Source organism: Glycine max, chromosome 8, assembly GCF_000004515.6.
Source record: "Glycine max cultivar Williams 82 chromosome 8, Glycine_max_v4.0, whole genome shotgun sequence".
In the NCBI taxonomy this organism is placed as follows: Eukaryota; Viridiplantae; Streptophyta; class Magnoliopsida; order Fabales; family Fabaceae; genus Glycine; species Glycine max.
In genome coordinates this window covers 9,705,879-9,725,797 of record NC_038244.2, presented here as the reverse complement: position 1 = coordinate 9,725,797, position 19,919 = coordinate 9,705,879, and the positions used below count along the sequence as shown (strand labels likewise).

General features: G+C 30.8%; 2 protein-coding genes across 2 annotated transcripts; one reads left to right on the top strand and one right to left on the bottom strand.

Moving 5' to 3' along the window:
• The first annotated feature begins 413 nt into the window (after nucleotides 1-413).
• LOC100784639 (guanosine nucleotide diphosphate dissociation inhibitor 2) lies at nucleotides 414-5,806 on the top strand. The gene is made up of 13 exons (XM_003531245.3): nucleotides 414-859; nucleotides 949-1,011; nucleotides 1,115-1,198; nucleotides 1,340-1,447; nucleotides 1,551-1,723; nucleotides 2,241-2,352; nucleotides 2,472-2,552; nucleotides 2,655-2,717; nucleotides 3,265-3,366; nucleotides 3,611-3,735; nucleotides 4,530-4,740; nucleotides 4,817-4,891; nucleotides 5,500-5,806. Exons 1-13 carry the CDS (start codon nucleotides 773-775, stop codon nucleotides 5,548-5,550), a joined length of 1,335 nt encoding a protein of 444 aa, XP_003531293.1. The 5' UTR covers nucleotides 414-772; the 3' UTR covers nucleotides 5,551-5,806.
• A 1,181-nt stretch (nucleotides 5,807-6,987) lies between these two features.
• LOC100810297 (acetolactate synthase small subunit 2, chloroplastic) lies at nucleotides 6,988-14,170 on the bottom strand. Its single transcript, XM_003532745.5, has 12 exons — nucleotides 13,798-14,170; nucleotides 13,477-13,690; nucleotides 13,217-13,300; nucleotides 13,040-13,108; nucleotides 12,342-12,425; nucleotides 12,057-12,209; nucleotides 11,429-11,515; nucleotides 10,570-10,674; nucleotides 10,337-10,459; nucleotides 9,132-9,284; nucleotides 8,157-8,222; nucleotides 6,988-7,333 (listed from the first exon to the last, which is right to left on the bottom strand). The coding sequence occupies exons 1-12, from the start codon at nucleotides 13,998-14,000 to the stop codon at nucleotides 7,250-7,252; spliced, it is 1,425 nt and encodes a 474-aa protein (XP_003532793.1). The 5' UTR covers nucleotides 14,001-14,170; the 3' UTR covers nucleotides 6,988-7,249.
• Between the last annotated feature and the right edge of the window lie 5,749 nt (nucleotides 14,171-19,919).

Genomic DNA, 19,919 nt, shown 5'->3' with positions numbered 1-19,919 from the left:
TAATTTGTTTACCCAAAATATATAAATCACAATTGCCGTCTCAATACAAAGTTTTAGTAACTGTGATTTTTAAAATAACTATTATAAAATTTATAAATCTATCACACATTATCATCTTCTTTAATTTTTTTTCCTAACAGCGTTATGTTAATATGAATGGAACAGATAGCTTTTTAAGGTAAAATATTGTATTTGAGTATTTAATTATTAATTATACAAATCCCTAATTTATATTGAAAATTTTGGCTGACTGACTCAGTGAGCTTTTTCATTCCAATTTTTTATTTACAAGATTTAAATTGAGGACTTTATTTAAGAATTTAAATTCATTTTCAATCAAACATTTTATTTTGTTGACAGAAGTTTCGCTCAAACTAATATATGTTAATCTTCACATTTATAATAATCGGTAGCTACTAAGTGCATAAGATTAATTGATGGTGTTGTTTTAGGCTTCTAGCTTAATTAATGGTCAAAAAGTGAATTTTGTGTCCTATAGTATTTATCGTTTTTTACCTGGCTTGAAAATAAAAAGGAGTAAAATATATATGCGGTGATGAGCGAAATTAAGGTGTCGCGTGATACCATTTAATTTCACAGCGATTAATTATTTATAGTTAAGTGTGGAGTGCAGTGCAGGTCAAGGCCTGAGATTCGGTTCTTTACTTGTTGGGTTGTTCTGATCTTCTCTCATAGCAATCAAATCACACTCCCATCTTCTCATCTCGTAAACCCTAAACCCCGTTTTCAGTGACATCGAGATCGATCGAACATGGATGAGGAGTACGATGTGATCGTGTTGGGCACGGGTCTCAAGGAGTGCATTCTCAGCGGTCTTCTCTCCGTCGATGGCCTCAAGGTACGTACTCATCACTTTCCTATTTCTTTCATTTTCTTTTCTATAGATCCAATTCTCTCATGCTAATTCCTATTTCTTGTTCGATTCAGGTTCTGCACATGGACAGGAATGACTATTACGGAGGAGAATCCACTTCGCTCAATCTTATTCAGGTCTTTTTTCATATTTTCTTTCTTATCTTTCATTTCTGCAAAAGAAATAAAATAAAATAAATATTTGTCTGCGAAATGATGATTTCTCTGTCCTCTTCTTCAGCTTTGGAAGAGATTCAGGGGAGATGACAAGCCTCCTCCACATTTGGGAGCTAGCAGGGACTATAACATCGATATGAACCCTAAGGTCTTATAATTTATTTCACTATTTTTATTTTAGTATGCTAAATCGTGATGGATATTTGATATATATACTTACTTGATGTAGCGTAGTGGTATGATTCTTCTCAATTTGTGTGACATTATTTGTTCATTTGTTTTCTTCTAGTTTATTATGGCTAATGGCAATTTGGTGCGGGTTCTCATACATACTGATGTTACTAAGTATCTCTCTTTCAAAGCTGTGGATGGGAGCTTTGTGTTTAATAAAGGAAAGGTATGTTTGTGTGTTGGTGTTACTCGTTTATTTTAACGGAAGGTTTCTTTTGGTTTAGATGTTAGATGTCTTAATTAATTGTTTTGCTTGTGGGTTGGTGCAGGTTCATAAGGTGCCCGCAAATGACATGGAGGCCTTGAAGTCTCCACTTATGGGGCTATTTGAAAAACGCCGAGCACGCAAGTTTTTCATTTATGTGCAAAATTACAATGAGAGTGATCCCAAGACCCATGAAGGGATGGACTTGACAAGAGTGACTACTAAAGAGTTGATAGCGTATGTGTACACTTGTTTTCTTGCCGTGTTCATTATTTATGCAGATTTTAACGTCTCAGGCTCAGCATTTGCATTGCTTTCATACTCTGCATAAATATTTTGAAATTGGTTTAGGAGTAATTACTGTGGCCTTTTCCATGTCCTTATCGATAAGGTCATGAAATTTTGATTTATTTATATTTTTATGGATTTGCCTGAACTGCTACATGAATCAGTCATGTAAAGTTGGCAGTAAAGGTAAGTATATGGTTTATGGTCTGTTTTGTAGTTCTTATATTATATTATCATATAGAGTCAATATGTGCTTATTCGTCCAAATTCTTAGCATGTGATGATTTGCTCTTATTTGGCATCTTTTTTGTGTGAATATGTAATCTAATTACACACCAAATTTATTTTGCATGCCAGGATGGTCATATGTTTCTCTATATTAACGTATAGATCTCTTCATCCCTGTAATGATAAGAAACAGGAGTATTTTAAAGATTCTTTTTCTTTTTTTATTGATCTGTGACAGAAAATACGGTCTTGATGATAACACTATAGACTTCATTGGTCATGCTTTGGCGCTTCATAGTGATGATCGCTACTTGGCTGAGCCAGCACTGGACACTGTGAAGAGAATGAAGGTAAGTTTACTGGGTTATTATGCACTTGTAATTTATTCTCAGTCGTGGATTCTTCTTAATTGAAAATTTCTTCTGTTCCATTTGGTTCCCATTAGCTATATTTTGTTTCCTACTTGTAGTTATATGCAGAGTCTCTTGCACGCTTTCAAGGAGGGTCACCTTACATATATCCTTTGTATGGTTTAGGAGAGCTTCCCCAGGTATCCCACTTTCCACATGTCTACCCATCTGCTTCATCTCTTTTCTGGAATGTACTGTTGGAATTTGTTTTGCTAAAGGTTCGTTAATTTTCTTTTGTTCAGGCATTTGCACGGCTTAGTGCTGTTTATGGTGGGACATATATGTTGAATAAGCCTGAGTGCAAGGTATATACTCTATTATTATACATACATACACACATCTCTCTGTCTATATCTCTCAATTGACACTAGTGTAAGACTTGGCACTCTTGCACAATTACAACTTTAATAGGTTTTTTTTTATTAATCCAGTCTTCAGACTATCATCATTATTTAGATCTTGAATGCCATATTTTTGAAAAATTTGAAGAAAATCATGTTGTCAAATTGTCATCAAGTAGTTGATGTTTTAGTTTCTTTGAAAAATATATTAAATGCTAGTTTGAAGACACTTTTATTGAGTGGAAAACAATATTTGATTATGTGAAAATTATGAGTGCTAACTTTGAAAAATTTATTCATTGGTGTATGATTGATTATGAATTTGATATACACCACTGTCAGTAGATCCTAACCCAGTATATATAGCCTCTTAAATTATTGAACTTGTGCTTATTTCCATCCCTATTTTTGTACTATAATTGCTATGCGATTTTGATTTGTTTTGAAGTTTAAACAGCATGGTGATATACATTCTTACTTGTGGAATTTTTATTTTTTGCTTGAATGCCAGGTAGAATTTGATGAGGAAGGAAAGGTTGTTGGTGTCACATCTGAAGGGGAAACTGCAAAGTGCAAAAAAGTTGTTTGTGATCCATCATATTTGCCCGGCAAGGTATTAGAAACCAACCTCTAGTTTGACTATTTGCAACCAGTTCAGGTGATGGTGACAGCGAAAAATTGTTTGCTTATAAAGTCTAGGAGCCATGCTATGCAAAAAGTTTTGTTTCTGAAGGATGTTTAACTACTGTTGATAAAAAAAAATTAGTGGCTAATGGTGAACTGATATTAATTTCTTAAATGACTCTTGATGGGAAACTGCATCCTTCTTTAAAACAAAATTGTAATCATTTCAACAGGTGAGGAAGGTTGGTAGGGTTGCAAGAGCAATAGCCATAATGAGTCACCCAATCCCCAGCACTGATGATTCCCATTCGGTGCAAATTATTTTACCACAGAAACAGTTGGGTCGGAAGTCAGACATGTAAGTTTACATGCAGCATATTAAAAATATATGTATTTAGTTAAATTTGTAGAATATGTTACAATACAGATATAGCATGGGCAGTGGTTTCTTAACTGAAGTTAAAGTGTTCAGTTTCATCTGAATTATCAAACAGTTCCAGCATGAAATAAGTTTGCTTCTATTTTATTTATTTTGGAAATTGCTTATAAAATAATTTAAAAAATTTAATGAAATACAGGTAAAATCACTGAACCGTCAAGCTGACGAGTGAAAAATATTAGTATGCTTCTATTTTATTTGTAACAATTTGAGAGCTTAACAAGCTTTAGCTTACAGAGTTTTAGAATATTTGGATTCTTATGTTCAGAGTTTCATGATCTTAACAGTCCTATTGGGCCAGGGTTCTACTATTTGTATTGCATTACTACTAAATTGACCTAGACTATTGGTATAAAATATAAATGACCATTAGGTATGTGTTATGTTTTACATATCAATATCAATCTCCTGTCATGTTGTCCTTTGGTTCTCTTTTCCTCCTTTCTCAGCTATATATATTTTCACCAACTATAAATGTATGATGTTAAAACTTCTTATTAAACATAGTAAACAATACCATAAACATCATGATCTGGTTAGGCCTGTTAATTTTGCAATCATTCACAATACAAAAGATATAATAAAATTCTAAAATGATTTGATATTTAAAACTTGGAAAAATTTCTATAATGTTTTTAGCATGTGATGTCCAATCAATTATAAATCGTGTATTCCTCTTTAAATTGAATGCTCTATTCTGTTCTGCTGGGCAGGTACCTATTTTGTTGTTCATATACTCACAATGTTGCTCCAAAGGGAAAATTTATTGCATTTGTATCAACCGAGGCAGAGACAGATCAGCCAGCAATTGAACTAAAACCTGGAATTGACCTTCTAGGACCTGTTGATGAGATATTTTTTGATATCTATGACAGATATGAACCGGTCAATGAACCCACTTTGGACAACTGCTTTGTATCAACAGTGAGTTTACTCTGGTATTAATATTTGTGCTATATGTTGATAGGTTGACAATACCGTATTTAAAACTTTTTGACAGAGTTATGATGCTACTACTCACTTTGAGTCGACCGTGGATGATGTTCTCAACATGTATACATTGATAACTGGAAAGGTAAGTGTTATGCCTTGGTTACCACTTGTTTCCACTTCTTGAATTAATTTTTGAGCCACAGATAGTGACTGAGATTGTTCTACAGTAATACTGTATTTTATAATATCATATCACATATTTATAAGTCTACATACTGTAGGAATCGGTTATTCTTAGGGCCCTAATTCCTATATGGGAAAATAGTTGCTTAGCTACAACTAAATGCTATTAGTTGAACCATGTTGGCCATTAGTTTCACACTGGCTTTGGATTTTGATATGGCTTTTGGTTCTTGTAAATCAATTTTCTGCAAAAAAAAAAATGTTTTTTGTATTTCAGTTAATAAAATGAGAACAAAGTGACATTTTGGTAATTGAAAGTGAAAATAAGAAATGAAAACAGAACATTTTCTCAAAGTAGAAACATCCTTAGATTCCCTTCTTCCCCACTCCCAAAAGCTAAAAATGGCTTAGATCAATTTTATTTAATCATTTTAGAATGAGTTGGATTTCTTATGGGTGGACTAGCAACCTGTTTGGGCATGGGAAATCTTGATTGACGATTGATGATATTCTCTGATAACTTTCTTCTTGGTAATTGGGTAATATTGTACTCATAATTTTGAACAGGTTATTGACCTGAGTGTGGATCTTAGTGCTGCTAGTGCTGCAGAAGAGTAAAGAAAACTCGGTGATGTCCTTCCTTCATGATTTGTTGCTGATGGGATCCGTAATGGACTTGATAATGAATGTTATTAACGTTTATAATAAATTGATATAAAATATTTCTTTTTTTTTTAAACAAGATTTGTGTGGCTGGGGAACTTTTTCCCGTCCAGAAGCTCTGTTGTGCGTAACATTTTTATATGTAGACATACATTGCCTTCTGATGCAGTGGATTTAGTTTGGTAATGTAGTGTTCTTTTCATATTGTTAATTGCACGGCCCTTCAACCATTTCATCCCCCTGGCAATTCGTGTTTGGATACTTTTTTTTTCATTAGTTGAAATTCATGTGGGTTTTATTAATCTAGGAATGAAATTTACCAAATAAAGAATGAGACTCATTTTGTGGGATTTAATTGAATTTCATTTGATGAAAGAGTGTTGGCATTTCTTTGTAAGAATTTTTCTTAAATATTTTACACATGTTTGTGACATTAGATAAATTTCAGTAAGTTATAAATTCTTCCAAATGGTTTTTTTTTTTAAACTTTGAATAGGATCACTCTGTATTTGTAATAGTGGTTTGTATAAATATGAATTTTAACAAATTAAAAATTTAAATTTAAAAAGTTATGAACTGTTTTTTAAAATAAATCATATATTAAGTTATTAATTTAATTCACTTGTACATATTTTTTAACACATCATGCAAGCTATTAACCTCATTTAATTTTCAAATACGTAAAAAATTAATAAATAACAAGGCTTTAATAACCTTATAGTCTTAATAAAATAAAATTTTATTTTGGTCATTTGAAGATTTTTGTTTTGATTTTAGTCATTTTACTTGATAGCAAATACTAAAACTAAATTTAAAATCTTAAAAGGTCTAAATAATAACTTAAAGAACTAGCCAAAAGATTATTTAAGTTTAATAATATTAAAAAATAAAAATAATAAACATTAAAGTGCTATATTACTTTTACTTTTTTTAGTGAAAATGTGTATTGTTTTAACTTTACATTTAAATATTATTTTATTATAATTATATTTTTAGTAATTTAACTTATTGTTTTTTTTGTCTGTTATTATCATTCTTTTTTGTAAATTTAATTTTTTTCATTATTTATTTTCTTGAAATTTAATGATCATAATAAGTCATTAATCTTATTGATTAAATAATGACGAAAAATTACTCTAAAGGACTATCCTTGATGTAAATTGATCCCACGTCTAATACAAAATATATTTATATTATTACACGCAATCTAATATTTGACCCAGGAATGTTGGCAACTTGGTATTATCATAAGAAATCAATACGAGAAAATATTACTATATGTTTAAAAACATCACAATTGTATAAGCAATAAAATTAATGTCCTAATGCAAGCAACATAGGATTCGACAGCATTAATATAAGGAATTTAATTTTGAACAGACAACATCCAAGTAAGAAACATAAATATTTTGACAAGCAAAAAATTTGTCCCTACACAAAATAGTAAACTGTAATTCCACCAAAAAATGAAGCAAAGTTGAGGAGAGGAAAACCTTTTTTTTTAATCTCAGATGTCATCCCAAGCCTATATTAATCACAGAAGGACTTATTAACATTATAGTTCAGAAGGCAAGAATCCGTAGGCAAAGTTTAAGAGAAAGTACAAGCTCTAAAATCCTAAGATTTTGATGGTTCTTCGACCCAGGTGAAGTGATTACAAAGGATAAGAGTATCCACGCAAGTACTTGGAGTCCACACCTGACTCACGGACTAGAGCAATTCGCCCAGTTCGTGCCACCTGAAACAATAAGAAACATCAGAAAAACTGGATTAGAAGTGGAGAGTGCTGGTGCAATAGGGTGCATGAGCAAAAACAAGGCTGAACCAGCCAGTTGTCCGATAACATGTTTAGAACTGCAGAAGCCTTGAACTGGTGATAACTGGCCGGATCAGCACTAAACTGTTGATCCAGCACAGGCTTGGTAAATGACAGTGTTTAACAGTCTTTTCTTTAGTCCACCAGACGATGAACAATAGGAGTATATCACATGCTATACTGGCCACCGTGCATGCTATATTTTTCCTTTTTTCTGATGTATTTTGTTATTTTTATATTTTAATAAAATACATATACTCCAAATTCTGGTTGAAATGCAATTCTTAACCCTCTCCTTTGACTGTTATGCTCCCTAATTTGGTTTTTAAAATAATGGCTACTGGTGTGCTTTGTAGATGATAAAAAATGAACATCAGGCTACTACTGGTGTGCTTTATAGATGATAAAAAATGAACATCAACGTGTAAGAATGACATGCTAACTGCGTGTGTAGGGGGCTCATCCTCTACAGAGCATCAAAAGAAAACAAGGCCATCTAGCCAAGACCATCAAAACTGACTTCTTTCCTCTGGTATGAATATTCTGACCCGTGAAACAAAGGAAAACCTCAGAACAAAATAATAGCAATTGAGTAAACAATCTTGGACAGAATCAGGAGATACATTTGAGGAAGCAAATGCACCAAATTCGGTTCCGGAGATTTATGGAATAAGGAATTTAAACAAGTCAACTGTCTCAGCAAAATATCTACTATGGTAAGTGAAAGAAAACTTATAAAACATACCTCACAAATGCCATATGGTTCTAACAATCTCTGCAATGCAACCATCTTGTCCAAATCTCCAGTAAGCTGGTTCAAGATCATATCAATTAGATAAAAATTGAAAATAATGAAGGATCTGCCAATCTGAAGTCATCATGGCAGACATTTCCAAACTAGCAAATACTTTGAAGCAAATAAATAAACATAAAAATCAAATATCCGATTTTCTGTCATCAGCATAACCTTATTAAGAAAAAAGCAGTAACCTGCTGTTTTAATAACCATAAGCCTAGTCGGAAGGAAGAAATAATGAACTTAGAAGAAAAGCAAAGAAATTTGCACCAATATGGTGTCATCAGTTGTTAATTTCTACTATTTTTTAGGAAACATGTCATCTCAGTGCCCCACTTTTGTCATTAATATTAATGTGGAAGAAGGATAAATAGAGTTACTTACAAAGGTTAGGATACAATTCTTATTTAAATCTACAATTATATTTGTTAAGATGAGAAGAAAAGCAATTCTATTGCTGATAGCTTATCATCTCAATGAAAAAAAAATAGATGTGGAAAGCTGCAGACAAAGTGCATCACAGGATTCTTAGAATGTTAGGATGCTGGATAAATAGCTTTTGTTATCTATTTTCATGACCGAGAAAAATCTTTATGATAAACTGAGGACCAGTTGGGGCTCTAGTACCCTGCCCAATTGGTGGTGGTTTCGTTGACTGTTGGAACAAAACTTGATGCATGATCCAACAGATATTAAACTGGCAACAATGCAGGATCCAATGAACTTGTAGCAAAGTAACAATGTAACATTTAGCTAATTTAAATTGGTTTTAATGTAAATTTTAATTACACTATTGTCACTAAATTCAACATTCTCTCTACAGTATAGCTGTATCCAGTATCCACCATGTTTATGAGTATCAATATAAGTTGACATTAAATAAGATGCCATATCACTTGGTTGAAAAGTCTACATAAAATTCACCTCCAGAGTTATTGTGTGACCAGATACATCAACGGCTTTAGCCCGGAAAATGCTAGCAATATCAAGGACATCACGCCGTGCAGCAGCATTTACAGCAATCTTTATTAGCATCAATTCTCGCTCAGCAAATGGCAAGTGGGTGATATCACGAACCTGAACAAATATCAGTAATCAGTTTAAATACAGAAGAATGCAATGGCCAGATTTTTTAAACATTTAAAATGGTAAAATATTTATGCACTCTGTATCAATCTCATTCGCAAGTAAGAGATTTGATAAGAAAGAAAAAGAAGATAGGAAGATAAGGATTTACGCTTCAAGTAAGAGATTTGATAGAAAGTTTTTTGATAGGAATTCCAGAACTATACTATAGAGGAATGTCAGGGCACCCAAAAACTAGTAAGGATTCTAAAAATAAGACTAGTGCAAAATCTCAAGTTTCAGAATACTCTTTTTATTATTCACATAATATTAGGAAACAGAATCTGCTAATATTTAACTCTGCATTTAGGTCCCAACAAAGGCTTTCAAGAAAATGTCCTGTGCTAGTCATGTCAAGGTGCACAAACAAAAAAAGAAAGGAATTTAATGTGGTTTGTACGGTAAACTAAAGGCAAAAACAAGAGGGAAAGTCACTATGATCAATGAAGATTTCAAGGATTACATACTCAATGTTGAAATCTGTAGCTTAGAGAAATAACCTAACAACTTTGGCAAATTCCTTAACCTAATACACCTAAATCCTTACTGTACCTGCAATTTAGTACACTCTGATATAACTACTGATTTTACAACATAATAGGATTATAACATGGAATTACAGTTTCATGCTAATCAAGCATTAGCCTGTTCCTCCTCCACTTCAACAGTTTCAACACAAATTGCAAAAACAAAAAACTTAGTTGGGTTACATTGTGGACTACTCAGGTTCACATGTTGGGCTACGCCTGATATGTCAAATTCTGTATCCACTAGGACACTGGTGGGAGATCTACACTTAGTTTTTTTTTTTCAGAAACACTTTTATTTGATACTTCTCTCAGGAAACTGGCAAAAGTATGTGAATATTTCTCCAAAAAAAAACATAAACAGGCACTCAAAGTGCTACACGACACTGCAAACAGAAACACTAAAAAAATATATTACTCAAAGCAAATAATTTATGTATAGGATATGATGCATTTTTTTTCAAAGAGATTTTGAACCTCATGTAGCTCTACTAGCTTATAGAGTTGCTGCACCAACTTGCTAATTGACTCATCTGTCCCAGGAACCACAGTCGTAAGTCGAGAAAGTCCTTCAACTTCTGCATGTCCTACAGCTAAACTCTGGAAATAACAAAGCAGATTCAAGAAGATGAGAAAACAGAGAAACCAAAAAGGATTGGACTTGTGTGCTTGCAATTTGTACACAAATATTATAAAATAAAAAAGCAAACCTGAATGTTATAGCCTCTTCTAGCAAAAACTCCTGTAACAATGTTTAGAACTCCAGGAGCATCGTTCACAAGCATGGATAAAGTGTGTGATCGAATTCCACTAGTCTGAAGGCATTATCCCACCAACAGTAAGACATGTCATTCAGAAAATTGATGAATATTACATGCTAATGTACAATAAACATAGTAGTGAAGGCACAGGAGAGGGAGAATGGTACCTCTCTGATACCATGTTTGAATTTTGGGGATTTAGGTATTAAGGGAGGAAGAAAGATAAAAGAGAATGAAACACTGATTGATATTAACTGAGATGTATTTATAATGTATTCATGTGTTGATATGTTCATAAAACCTAAAAGTACCAAGCCTTATTTATATTAATCATAATCATAACCATAATCAATTAAGGAAACATATTATGATAAAATAAAGAAATATGGTAACTTGATAGAAGTATGGTTTGGATAGAAGTATGGTACTTGATAGAACATTATGGCGGAAGTTGATCCATGTAGCCGACCCCACCTAGTGGGATAAGGCGTTGTTGTTGTTGTAAAGAAATATGGTAACTAATCCTATTAGGTAATAAGGAAATTGGGAAACTATTCTCACTTCTCAGATATGATAAAATATTTTTTTGGATATTTCCATATATTTTATAACAAATATATTCAAATATACCAAAACCTAAAATAGAAATGACATCACTATCTAAATCAAACTCTAAAGGGGAAACATCAAACAAAAAAACACTAACAGAAACTGCAAATGAAGATAGTATACGTATATCTACAATGCATTAGAAGGAAACAAGAAAAGGGATACATTTAACGACAATTAGCAACGACAAACCACTTACATCTTCTTCATTGAGGACACCCCAGTGAGCATCAAGTACTTGATTGACTGTAAAACCATCTGGTGGCTCTATAGGATAAACATCTCCCTTCACACAAGCAAACATGTCAAAAGAAGAGGTCAGACTATATTTGAATTTACTAATGAGCAAATAAATCAAAGAACAGAAGGGAGGGAAAATATCAAACACGTAATGGAGTGCATTTATGCCAACGTTAGCTTCATTCTTTGCAATAGTTACTGATTTGTTCTTCTTTAGTCAATCATTGAAATTCTATAAACCAAAATATTAGAACAATTGATGTTAAGAAAAGAGCCAAAGACAACATAAATCTAACAAGAATATAATCCAAAGCACATGGGACAAACGGTGTTCAGTAGAAAAGACCATTAGCTGTAATATCATTAGGGTTTGAGATATGCATAAGTGTTAAAACCATTTTGCAATATTTGTCTAGTGTAATTTTACTATAGGAAACTAAACTTGTTTGTGATTTCTAAATTTAACACTTTTGATAGGATATGTCAATTATTTAATTTCAAGCTACTTCATTTAAATTTTCAAGTTGAAGTGTTCAAACAAAGGTTTAAAAGGATATGGTAGAGTTAAAGAGTAAATAAGATCATACCCCCACAGGTGTATCATGTTTGGCAACAGGTTTCATATTTTTTGCTCCCACCATGGCATTCACAGGTGTTCTTCCTTCAAGATCTGGATAAGAAGCAGCTGAATACCGCCAAAATGGAGCAGATGCACCCATCTTTTCCCTTCTTAATGCAATCTAAGTATAGTTACATCATCCAATAATAACGAATTAGTAAACTTTGCACAGCCTTACAATATAATGCTCAACAAAGTGGACAAGATACAAAAGTTAAGGAAATTTGTTGGGTACTCAATTGAACTTTCCAACCTTTCCAGTTCTGGCTATCTCTTTAATTCCAAACTTGCTGAAATTTCTTTGAACCGCAGCCATCTTCCCTGGATCTCCAGTGACCTGTCACATTAGCAGGAAAAATTCACTCAAAATTATGACCTGATTTTATCTCCAAGAATATCTAATGACAAATTGCAAGTAATGATGGTAATGATTGTGACTAAGTAATAGGTAGATAGAAAAGAAAATAATCAAAATATGAAAGAAACACTTGTACAAATAAGGTTAAAAATATCTACCCAGCTCATATCAGCACACTATTTATTCCTGATATCATTTAAAGAGGAGCAAAATCCTATTTGTGTAAAAATGAAAGACTCCTATCAAGAACAAAATAATAACATAAAAACAGCCAGTCCAACAAGTCAACCACAATACAGTCATACTCCAACCTTAGTGACCAAATTATACCATTACTATTTATGCAATGAAAGGAAAGAGTATATGAATGCATATAGTATGTTCCCAAAATGAGCTGTTTACAAGGCACTGTACCACTCTCATAACACATTTCACCTCCAATAGTAAATAATTATCTTAATGAAACAACAATGATATTTTTTCCCCACTTTACAAGTACAATCCAATTGATTGTGAGTACATATGAATACAGAGCATGCACTAAAACATGGAAATTAAAAATTAAAACATATTTAAAGGTGTCCAGCAATAACCTCAATTGTCACCGAATGTTGCGAGATATCCACAATCTTAGCTCTGAAGATGTCCACCAACCACTTCAACTGAGAATATTCCAGCAAAAATAAACAAATCGAACAAAATAAAACAGACACATAACATAACAGATGCATGCATGCATAAACAACAACCACAAACCACCAAGCAGGTACCTCCGCATGGTGCTTCGGATCCGCATGCACTTTTATGAGCATCAGTTCACGTTCCACCTGCGGTTCCCTCGAAAGATCCTCTACCTAGCAAGCAAATAACACAAACAGCATCAACTAGTCAGTGCACGTTTCCTTCAAATTCATTCTCTCAAAAGTTTCACTATCAAACACTTTCTTCAAATAGCATCTCACAAAAGCACACAATAAAAACGCTAGTTATACGGAATTAGCATGTTACAAAAAAAAAAAAAAAGGTGAACCTTTAAGACATTGACGAGCTTCTGAAGCTGCTCCATGACTTGGCGCAGCACCTTATCAGTCCCTGACACGACGATGGTGAAGAGCGCCCTGTCCTCATTGAGGCCAACGGCGAGCGACTCGATGTTGTATCCTCTCCTCGCGAACACGCCAGCAATCCGGTTTATCATTCCGCTCTCATCGCCGACGAACACGGAAATCGTGTGTCGCCGAACCCTGCATTGTCAATGGTAGTAATCATCAATTAGTAACGAATCGGAACAGAACAGTAACTAACCGGACGCAGAGGACTGAGTGAAAGGGAACAGAATAGGAAGACGTGCTTTGAGCGAGCAGGGGAGGGAGGAGAGGGAGGGCCGTTGGTGGAGACGGTGGCGGAGGAGGTGGCGGAGGAGACGAAGAGAGTGAGTTTATCGGCGCGGAAGGTGAGAGGTGTGGAGATGGGAGGCGGTTTGGGAGAGAAGAGAGGTTTGGGATTGGGAGAACGGAATTTGAGGGTTTGGATTGGAGATAGAATGGTTGCCATTCGGAGAGTGAAAGCAATGGTGGTGGTGGTGGCGGCGGCGGCACCGGGAGTGTGAGTGTGAGTGTGTCTGTGAGCGTAAGTCGTGCTTTCGTCTACTACTACTTTCACTGCACTGTGGCGGCGATTTTTATTTCGTTTTTTTTTTTTGGAAATGTTAGAAAAAGATTTTGTTAATGCAATTACTTCATGTCATAATGTTTATAAAGCTTTAATTACGTGAAATTTTATCACAAATTTAATGGGAATTGATTTATAAATAAGTTTTACTTATTTTGTTCTCCCTAAAAAAATATTATTTTTTTCCTGATCACGAGTCTCTGATGAACATATTAGGTTAGAAATTAATTTTGATTCGCGATAAATCCAAATTTAAATGATGATGCAAAACACAAGGTAACTTATAATTTATATTGTCGTTGATTTAAAAAATTGTACACACAAAAAATCATACATAATTATCTCCAATTAATTATTCTCTACTTATAAAATACAACGAAACCTTACAAGTCAAACTCAGTTTAAATTAGTTTATTCAGTATGTAACACTTTCCTTTATTTATAAATATTGGATTTTGTTAATTCAAGTCTTGAACTGAGAATTTATTTCAAGAAAACAAGTTCATAAATTTTTTTTATAAAATTTCAAAATATTTATTATTTTACAAATTAATTTTAATTTAAGTTAATATGAGTGCCAAAAACATATTTCTAAAATAAGTGTATCCGTTCCCAAATTTAATTATTAAGTTATTACAATTAGTTAAAAATACTACTTTATAAGAATCGTAAGTTATTTCTATTAAAAAAAAAGAATTGTAAGTTATTTTCGTAAGTTGGAATAAATTTGGTAAAAATTATTTTTGAATACCTTTTAAGTGCCATAAATTAAAAATTACAACCCCTATCCCCAATTACATTTATAAATGTATAACGTGGAAATAAAAATTAAACTCTAACCCTATCATGCTTCTTCTTCCTTGTCACCATAGATTCAAAGCAGGGGGTTGTCGGAAATTTTGTAGCAACGGTGAGCAAGTTCCCTATTCAAAGTTGTTGGAGTGAATTTTGGCAATTTGAAAGTTTGAAGCTGGAGTTTGGTAGTGGCAATGGCAAAGGAAGTGACAACTGAGGACCACTCATGTTCACTTGTTCAAGTATCATATTGGACTTTCCAATGACATTTATAGTGAATTAGTGACACATGTGCCTTTGCTTTTTTTTATTTTTTATGGTAGCTTCCTCTTCTTTTTTACTGAAAAGTTCAGGTGAGTTTTTATGTTAGCATAATTTTTACTCATAAACTTTTATTAGTTGTTAATCTTTTATTTTAATGCTATTTTAGTATGAACACTCAATTGTATTTGAGTAAATAAAAAATTAAATTAATAATTTGTTCCTTATAATTTTAGGAATCTTAGTTTGAAAGTGTTTTTTAGTCTTATAGTTTAGATTTTAATTCTTATTTAGTCATCTAATTTAAAAGTGATTTTTTTAATCTTTATCATTTGCATTTTAATTTTCTTTTGGTCTCTATAGTTTAAAAGTGATATTTTTAGTTCTTATATTTTATATTTTAATTCTATTTTAGTGCTTATCATCAAATATGAGTAATATTATCAATTACAATTAATTACAAAAATATCAATAAGTAATTCGTAATTAATTTATCGTAAGATAATTTGTAATAAAAAAATAGTTGATAATTTATAACTAATTTGTAATTTTATATATATATATATATATATATATATATATTGTAATAAGGACTAAAAGGTAACTCAAATACAAATTATAAGGACTAAAAATATTACTTTCAAATTATAAGAACTAAAAGATAATTAAAATATAAATTATAAGGATTAAAAAATATACCTAGATTTTAAGTTGAATTGTTATGCTTATATTAAAGAAGAAAGTTGTTATGGGGTAGACCCAACAAAAAAAAAAGGAACCAAATACAAGGTAGATAATTTTAGACTAAATGATTTATTTGATTATTTATCTTTTTTTATTCAATTTTATTTTTTATCTTTTAAAAAATTTAATTTAATTATTTATATTATTTTTTGTTTGAATTTAGTCTTTTATGTTTTAAAAAGTTTAATTTGATGTTTTATCTTATATTTTAGTTCAAATTTAGTCATTTATCTTAATTTTTTTTTCAATTTGATCATTTAGTCTATTTAAGATGAACATTGTTAATCATTTAAAAATGAATTTTTCTTGTTTAGTTTTTTCCCCTTCCCCTCCACTTTATTTTTAACTAAAAAAATTCATTCTTAAATAATCAAAGACATCAATCTTAAATGAATCGAATGATCGAATTGAATAAAAAAAGATAAATACTCAAATATAAAACATTTTAAAAGATAAAAGATGAAAAAAAAATAACATGACCAAAATAAATTCTTATAAAATAAAGGAGTAAACTGAATAAAAAAATAAGATAAATGATCAAATTAAACTTTTTAAAAGATAAGAAATAAAACTCAATAAAAATATAAAATAAAAGATCAAATAGATCATTTGGTCATGATTTTATAATAAAATATACATTAACTATTTATTTATAAGAAAAAAAATCCAAAATTTAATAAAATGAAATTTGACAAACACCTTGTACAACTCAATATTTCTTTTTATTATATTATGTTGTTGGTATGAAATATTTATCGACTTTATCAATAATTAATCTTTATTGAAAAATCTAATTATTCATCTTTATTAGGTCTTATTTTTCAATCACCTTTTTTTTATTATTCAAGGCTCAAATTTAAGATCTTGTTTGAGTCCACTGGTATTCAGACCAATAATTTATTAATGTACAACTTAATATTTAGTTTGTTTTTTCTAAAATCAAAGTCCTCAAATAAAAACAATTAATTTAACATTATACATTAAAAAAATGGAGGTACCGTGTTCCACCTCCGGTTACGAGTGTGGGAGGAATGTTTACAGGATGACTTTTTTTTTTTTTACTAAAATAGATTATTTGGTAAAAACATGTTTCACAAAACTATTTATCTAACATAGTTTTGTAAAATACCCACTTTCATAAATTAGTTTTGCAAAATAATTTATTTTGGTAAGAAAAAATTGTTTAGGAATTATTGTGGTTTCTTGTGCCTCTAATATTGACTTTTGTTCAGTTGTGTATGCAAAACCAGGGCAATTTCCAATGGGATTGCTATAACATGGAATTATAAGGATGAATTGATGGTTGAAGGGAGAATGAGAGTTAAAGGAAGAAGGAGGAGGGAATTTCCCCATTAGTAATATCAACTACTAACATTTAGCTGATTAAAAAAACCATAGAACCGTGACTTCAAACAATTTACCGTGGAGTTGGATTCTCAGATGGCCAAACCAATGTGAGTAAAGTTGTTTTTTAACAACCATATGACACTAATGGCGGAGAAATGATTACGCTGAATATATTATTCATTGCTATGTTTTTAAATTGCCAGACAACAAAAAAGGTCAAGTATCCAAATATGCATTTCTGGCAGTGTCTTTTTGGGGACACATACAATTAATTCATCAAAACAAGTTGATTAAAGGCAAAAATAGTAGAAAGTTTTTTTTTACCAATTTGAGAAGAAAGTTTAAGTGAGATTATTGGTCAAGTATGATATTTATATCATATCATTACACATCTCACTAAAAAATCATACAAAATCTATTAAAAATTTGTATGTTCTTTTAATATTAGAAGATTTTTTTAAATTATAAAAATTTTCAATAGAATATTATCAAATTTTGACACTTCAAAAAATCATGATTATCTTGATGAAATACTACGGTATTTATTTATATTATTTAAAAAACCAGCAAAAAATTATATTATTTAAAACCTTTGGTCGGATACCAAAACTTTTTTATGACAAAAAATCTTTTAAAATCTTTAAAAATCTCAATTCAATTCATACCTTTAGTCTTTTTAAATAGTATAAGTTTTTATCATTTTTTTTAATATTCTGTTATTCAGAGACACGTATAAACACTTGTTGACAAGACGAGTAGCAAATTGATAAAAAAAATTAAGAAATTAGAAAATTATGAAGATTAAATTATACAATTTAAAAATGAAAGATGAGAGGAGAAATTCATAATATTTAAATATTTTTTTAAATTCATGTTTAAGGAATTAGTTTACTCAATATCTTTTTGACATTGGAATGAGATAATATTCCTGTACAATTTTATTTGTAAATTCAATTATGCATGACTTTAACTAAACTATGTTCCACAAAAAAAATATGCACTATCATTATAAAACAACTGAAACAAACAAAATATTATGTTCTGAAATGAAACATCAAACATTCAAGAGAGAAAAAGTTTACGCTGACACCTTGAATTAATGCGTGTTGTGTGTTACATTTCAATTGGATAACATGCATGACTAAAGAATCCATCTAGCATAACTTAAGTGACACTCGCACAAAATGACATTTGCATATGTTTCCATCTTCTCTTGTCTCTTGCAAAAAAGAAAGGAATTGAAACCTTCAAACTCTTTAATGATTTAGTAGGGGGTGGCCTACAAGGACTATCGTGTGGCTATCTTTCTATATTTTAGGTGAGAAGTGATTATTTTTTTAGGTGAGTAGTGATTAATGTAGGCCACATTTAGATTAGAGGTATTGCACAGATAGAAGGAATAATATAGTATGATTGATAAATAATTATATATTTTAACAATGTAGTTAAAAAAAAATGGTTTAAAAGGTTCGTGTATATATATATTGGTGAAAAATGTAACTTAAATGGATATTTGTAACTTAAAATATTATTCTTTAATTTTAGTTGTGAGATACCGTAAGCACTAAACAATATTTAATAAAAAGCATGTAAAAAAGAAGAGAAAGATAGTCACGTATAGAATAAATGAATAGAAAAATAATTAAGTGAACAATGGAATAAAAAAAAAGAAGCAAATGGTTAAGGAATAAAAATAGTTTTTTCTCCATAAAAAATGTTTTTTTTTTCGTTAAAAATTGATATTAATACACATTTACTATGTTTTTCAATATATTTCTAATATAAATTCCAATAAAAAAAATTAAATTCCTCAACAAGTATTCCAAAGACATTGGTCGCCATTCAACAAGATTCAATAAAACCAAAAACAAAAAACAAACTAGAATATCAATATGTACAATAATTATTACTTTTAGACACACCTTGATCTGTAATCCTAAACCAAGTGATGGAGTAATGTATAATCCATCAAACAATCTAGACTGACACTCCAATCGTTCCAGATTATGGCACTTCAAAAATAAACATTTTAAAGCATATGTTATTTTATAAAATCAATGCTAAATTATTTTTTTTCTAAAACTATAATTTTTTTTTAAAAATTATTATTTTTCAAAAAAAAATATAATTTTTACTTAAATAAAAAATTTATGAGACACTTGCTAGTTGAAATATAAAAGATACATTTTATAATTGTTTTTCTTAAGTTGATCATAGCCATACGACATATAGGTAAGGGAAGACTTTGAATCCAGATGTAGTTTTTTTTAAAGGAAATCCATATGTAGTTAGTCGTTTTATAACTAATTTGTCTTATCAGCATTCCCTGCGATGAATTCTTTCATTGTAAGTTTGAAAGCGTGTTTAATTATAGTTCTATTAGAGACTTATTGTTATATTTGCAGCAAGTTAATTGTGAATTTAAATTACAGTTTCATGTGCTTTATCAATCAATTAAAATTTAATTACTTTAAAATATATTTTTAAAATAATGTTACAAAATCAACAAATACAGAACAATACATAATTAAATGAAATGTAAAACATCTCTGTAATTGTTAGTACATTATAATTGAATTCTTAAAATTATAAAAAAGTATATTATTTACGGAGTTTATTTTAATAGTCAGTGTAAAAGTGTGTATATTTTTATCT

What these genes read in the sequence shown, in the direction of transcription:
- LOC100784639 (XM_003531245.3), top strand. Translation starts at nt 773, where the DNA reads ATGGATGAGGAGTACGATGTGATCGTGTTGGGCACGGGTCTCAAGGAG. An exon ending in ACTACTAAAGAGTTGATAGC is followed by an intron (nt 1,724 to 2,240) that starts GTATGTGTACAC and finishes GATCTGTGACAG; the next exon opens with AAAATACGGTCTTGATGATA. An exon ending in CATCATATTTGCCCGGCAAG is followed by an intron (nt 3,367 to 3,610) that starts GTATTAGAAACC and finishes TCATTTCAACAG; the next exon opens with GTGAGGAAGGTTGGTAGGGT.
- LOC100810297 (XM_003532745.5), bottom strand. Translation starts at nt 14,000, where the DNA reads ATGGCAACCATTCTATCTCCAATCCAAACCCTCAAATTCCGTTCTCCC. An exon ending in CCCTCCCCTGCTCGCTCAAA is followed by an intron (nt 13,691 to 13,797) that starts GCACGTCTTCCT and finishes TTGACAATGCAG; the next exon opens with GGTTCGGCGACACACGATTT. An exon ending in GTGTCCTCAATGAAGAAGAT is followed by an intron (nt 10,675 to 11,428) that starts GTAAGTGGTTTG and finishes TAATGCCTTCAG; the next exon opens with ACTAGTGGAATTCGATCACA.